Here is a 5180-nt window from a genome sequence, read left to right on the forward strand (position 1 = left end):
GAACCGATTTCAGTAATAACTCCATATTGACAAAATGTGCAGTTATTAATGCTTTTTGCCTTTGCAGGTCATTATCATAAACCTAACCATGAACTAAACCTAAAATTCCTAATGAAGCCTTTTCAAAAAACAAAAAACATTGATTTCAAAGATTAAATGTTTTTCTTGACATTTGCCTTTCCTCACCATTGCATGTCTTTCTCAGATCATAAAATAGATTAAAATTGGGCACGAACAGCCGTGTAAATGTAAATATATAAATATCTTTATGTATACAATTGAAAATTACAAGTATTTTTATAATGTGAACACAACCACTAACACTGAGAAATATGTTTGTTTGCTGTTGTCATTTGTTGTCCATCGTAAAAGGTGCCTGAAATGGTTCCCAGCAGCTGTAGACTGTGAGTCGGACAACTCTTTTCAACAATAAGTGATACATATACTAAGAAAGTAGCTATTTGTGCTTAAATGGCGCTTGTTTGACAAAACTAGAGCAGATTGATTAAAACTAGAGCTCAATCCACTTCACCTTGGGCTCTGTGAGTATTGCTTTTTCTATTTTATTTAAATTGATACATACACTGGCAGCCAAAAGTTTGGAATAATGTACAGATTTTGCTCTTATGGAAAAAAATTGGTACTTTTATTCACCAAAGTGGCATTCAACTGATCACAAGGTATAGTCAGGACATTCATAAATTGAAACTACATCTAATACAATTTGAAAAAATCTTCAGAGTTCTCATCAAAACAAATCCTCTACATGCAGCAATGACAGCTTTGCAGATCTTTGGCATTCTAGCTGTCAGTTTGTCAAGATTCTCAGGGGACATTTCACCCCACACTTCCTGTAGCACTTGCCATAGATTTGTCTGTCTTGTTGGGCACTTCTCAATCATCTTACAGTCTAGCTGATCCCACAAAAGATCAATGGGGTAAAGATCCATAACACTCTTCCAATTATCTGTTAAACTAACCAATGTCAGTTTCTTTGCCCACTCTAACCTTTTCTTTTAGTTTCAAAAGTGGCTTTTTCTTTGCAATTCTTCCCATAAGACCTCCTGAGTCTTCTCTTTACTGCTGTACATGAAACTGGTTTTGAGCAGGTAGAATTCAATGAAGCTGTCAGCGGAGGACATGTGAGGCCTCTATTTCTCAAACTAGAGACTCTGATGTTCTTATCCTCTAGTTTAGTTGTACATCTGGCCTTCCACATCTCTTTCGGTCATTGTTAGAGCCAGTTGTCCTTTGTCTTTGAAGACTGTAGTTACACCGATGTAGGAAATCTTCAGTTTTTTGGCAATTTTAAGCATTGTATATCCTTCATTCCTAAAACGATGATTGACTGATGAGTTTCTAGAGTAAGCGGTTTATTTGTTGCCATTTTTGACCTAATATTGACCTTAAGACATGCCACTGTATTGCATACATTGGCAACTCAAAAAAAAACACAATAACAATGTTAAGTTTCTAACAAATCAAATAGCTTTCAGCAGTGTTTGATATAATGGCAAGTGATTTTCTAGTTACAAATTATCAACTTACCATGATTACTCAAGGATAAGGTGTTGGAGTGATGGCTGCTGGAAATGGGGCATGTCAAGATTTTATCAAAAATGACCCCCAAAGAGTGATGGTGCCGTTTTTTACAGCAGTAATGTTCAGACTACACTTTGTGATCAGTTTAATGCCACTTTGATTAAAGTACCAATTTCTTTCCAAAACAGCAAAATCTGTACATCTCAAACATTTGGCCACCAGTGTAGGTTTATTTTTGCCCTACTGATTTCTTACTGCTGGCACAGTTTTGAAACACTGGAAAAGGAAAACAAAAATATGCAATAGGATTTCTGTAAATTGTTTTATTAAATCTACAACACACCCAAACACAACCTGGACAGAACAAGCTGCCCACACACACACTTGCTCAAATCATTAGCATTACATTAGATTACTTTTGCAACATTTTTAGCAGATTCATCTTTAATGTGGATGGCATTATATCTTGACAAAATTACAAGAAATTAAAATCAATTTGGTTGAGGAGCTTTGCAGTTCAAACATAGTTTGATATAATGTTTGACAAGGTATATGGATTTCTTAATCCACGTGACAAAATGCACGTCATAAAACCAGCAACTTGTTGCCAAATTGAACCAGACAGCTCAATACAATTTTTTTTTAATTATGCATAGCGAAATAGGGTAAAGGGAAGGACATGTACCCAAATGGCAATTGTTAGTTTTTAATGTTTATTGTGCTTCATGGGGGAGACAACCTATTATATGCGTTTTAGTAATGCTAAAGTGTCAAGAATATATTTTTGGATAAGAAAACACAACTTCTGACAACACATTAGTCCTGGGCTTGAAACTACAGTGCAGCAGCTATGAGAATTCAGTGTTTAAGGGGTACAAAATCAAAGAGTTGCATGACAAGTCAAGTTTTATTTTAAGCCAAGAGACAATTTAGGGTCTAGCAACACCTACAAGACATAGGTTGGTGATCAGTGACAGAGTGTCAAGTTTTAAAACCAGTAGTGGAGTAACTGCCAAGAGGACTTCTCATTTCAGTTGTACATTGATTCACAACAGACTAACATGCATCATTGTTTCAGGTTTTATTTTAAAAAGAAACCAGAATAACTTCTCCACTAGAAACAGTTTCCCCACTAGAAGTGGTCTTGAGATGAACATCCCTTCCTGAAAGATAAAGTGGAAGTGAGGGGCTGGGTTAGGGTTCAGAATTCTAAAGCCATAAAATTGTGAAGTACTCACGTCGCCTGTTGCAGCTTTGCTCACAGGAGCCAGTGAAAGAGGGATTGCATACTGCTGTACTACAGTGGATGAACACCTGAGCAAGAGGATTAGCCATAGCATTCATTACACCATGCAACATTAATGGTTGTGACATGTTAGAAAGTTTAGTGATCGTACGGTTTCCTGCAGAGGTGCTAGTGATGCTGGATCCACAAATGTGAACATCTTCACAATGAAGCGCTTGTAGTGGGTTGGGAACTGGAGACCAGAGGAACCATCCACAAGAACCAGAGTGGTAAGGTAACGGTCATCTTGGTAAGGGCATCTAGAAGGCATGGACAGTCAGGGCTGGCTCAAAATAGACAGACTAAAATACTGGGGAAGAACCCCCCACAGCATTCTCAGCATAGTCTTACCTCCTCCCTACATCTGAAACTTATTGCAGCACCTCATGTTATTGCCTCCATATGCCAAATCTCTTGTCATTATTTTCCCTCATTTGGAAATAGTTTCAGATAAAAGACATCTGCTAAATTAATGTCTAAAATGTAAAGCGGAGATACTCACCCATTAACTAAAAGGTCCCACTGAGGTAGGCTGAGGGGATCAGGGGTTGAGGTTGCCCAGCAACGTCCCAGGGTCAGGACAATATTGGGGTCGGTCCTCTCCAAAATGTGCACCTCAACATACACCGGTTCTCGCAGGACTTTTGTGACTGGGTAATCGGAGTCACTGTAGTAGGAAGTGTATGCTGCATCCTCTGCAGAAGGAGATTTAATTAACCCCACTGGCACTTTGAGAAAGCCATCTAGAAGACCAATACATTACCTTGAGCACATCCTTTAGTGACACATTGTCCATTCCCCAGTCTAAGCTCCACTCTGAGGGGTCCAGGAGCAGCTACAGGTGGAGGTGGTGGAACAGTATTGACCTCCACAACAAGAGCCTGAACAGCAGTGCCAGAATACCTACACTGGAAGAGAAGCCTAGACAACAAACAGTCAGCTTGTAGCAGGCATCAAAGGTTTGAATCAAGCTAAAGCGTAGATCACTTACTCAAAATGACTGTCCCTTGTGATGGAGCCAAGTGGTCCAATCCCCACTTCATAGGATGAAGTCATTCTGTTCTCATACACCACAAATCCATTGTCCTCCTGCAATAAAACATGCTAAAAAGCCACTCCTTTCTAATTAAAGGACAAGGTCACCAATACCCACCATCATGCTTGTGCCACAAGCTGTGACAGGGAACTGGTAAATGGCAAAGGAAGGTGTGGAGCCAACTGGAGCACAAGGTGGGTCATTTCCACCCAACAGACGGACCGTATCCAGACTTAGTTGAGGCAGCGTAACATCTCTAGCCACAACAACCACAAACTGTCCATCTCTAATACATTGGACGGTCACTGTAACAAGGTACGGAGCAAGTTACCTCAAAGAAAGTTCTCACAAACATGACCAGCTTGACTGGTTCAACACCCTTACCTGCTTTCCCATAGTAACACTGCTGTCCATTAAAGCAGCAGTTTATAGCTTCACACTCTGCAGCACTGACACCAGGTTGTCCACATTGGATCTGCTCATAATCAGCTACAATACACTTGTCAAGAGGCTCTGCCTGCACCACTGGCTGCTTGGGTGGAAATGCCTGAGAAAACTGGGGAGTTTGCTGTTGCAAAGCCTGTAGAGGTAAAAACTGCTGATCACTTGGCTGGAACACAAGAGCTTGATTCTTGGCTGGAGTCGATCCTTGTTGTCGTTTTTGCTGTTGGACAGACTGTGGTGGCAAAAACTGCTGATCACTTGGCTGGAACACAAGAGCTTGATTCTTGGCTGGAGTCGATCCTTGTTGTCTATACTGTGGTGGCAAAAACTGCTGATCACTTGGCTGGAACACAAGAGCTTGTTTCTGGGTTGGAGTCGATCCTTGTTGTCGTTTTTGCTGTTGGACAGACTGTGGTGGCAAAAACTGCTGATCACTTGGCTGGAACACAAGAGCTTGTTTCTGGGTTGGAGTCGATCCTTGTTGTCGTTTTTGCTGTTGGACAGACTGTGGTGGCAAAAACTGCTGATCACTTGGCTGGAACACAAGAGCTTGATTCTTGGCTGGACTCGATCCTTGTTGTCGTTTTTGCTGTTGGACAGACTGTGGTGGCAAAAACTGCTGATCACTTGGCTGGAACACAAGAGCTTGTTTCTGGGCTGGAGTCGATCCTTGTTGTCTATACTGTGGTGGCAAAAACTGCTGATCACTTGGCTGGAACACAAGAGCTTGAGGATTCTTGGCTAGGATTCCCCTTGTTGATTTTGTTGGAAGACTGAAGCCTGAGGCACCTGGGGCAGATTACTCCACTGTGGAACAGCATGACAGAATACACAAAACCACAAACATACTGCCAGAAGGTAACATTTACCCAT

At 40.9% G+C, this 5180-nt stretch overlaps 1 protein-coding gene across 1 annotated transcript; it reads right to left on the minus strand.

Moving 5' to 3' along the window:
* Positions 1–2628: 2628 nt before the first annotated feature.
* On the minus strand, positions 2629–5180 carry LOC127648163 (zona pellucida sperm-binding protein 4-like). Its single transcript, XM_052132750.1, has 9 exons — positions 5177–5180; positions 4248–5096; positions 3981–4168; positions 3819–3916; positions 3591–3748; positions 3330–3522; positions 2940–3087; positions 2781–2856; positions 2629–2705 (listed from the first exon to the last, which is right to left on the minus strand). Exons 1-9 carry the CDS (start codon positions 5178–5180, stop codon positions 2629–2631), a joined length of 1791 nt encoding a protein of 596 aa, XP_051988710.1.

Source organism: Xyrauchen texanus, chromosome 8 (assembly GCF_025860055.1).
Source record: "Xyrauchen texanus isolate HMW12.3.18 chromosome 8, RBS_HiC_50CHRs, whole genome shotgun sequence".
Classification (NCBI taxonomy): domain Eukaryota; kingdom Metazoa; phylum Chordata; class Actinopteri; order Cypriniformes; family Catostomidae; genus Xyrauchen; species Xyrauchen texanus.

Bases quoted from the DNA above. Each gene is read 5' to 3' on its own strand.
- LOC127648163 (XM_052132750.1), bottom strand. The intron at 2,857-2,939 runs GTACGATCACTA...CCTCTTGCTCAG, and splicing joins TAGCACCTCTGCAGGAAACC to GTGTTCATCCACTGTAGTAC. The intron at 2,706-2,780 runs GTGAGTACTTCA...TTTATCTTTCAG, and splicing joins GCAAAGCTGCAACAGGCGAC to GAAGGGATGTTCATCTCAAG.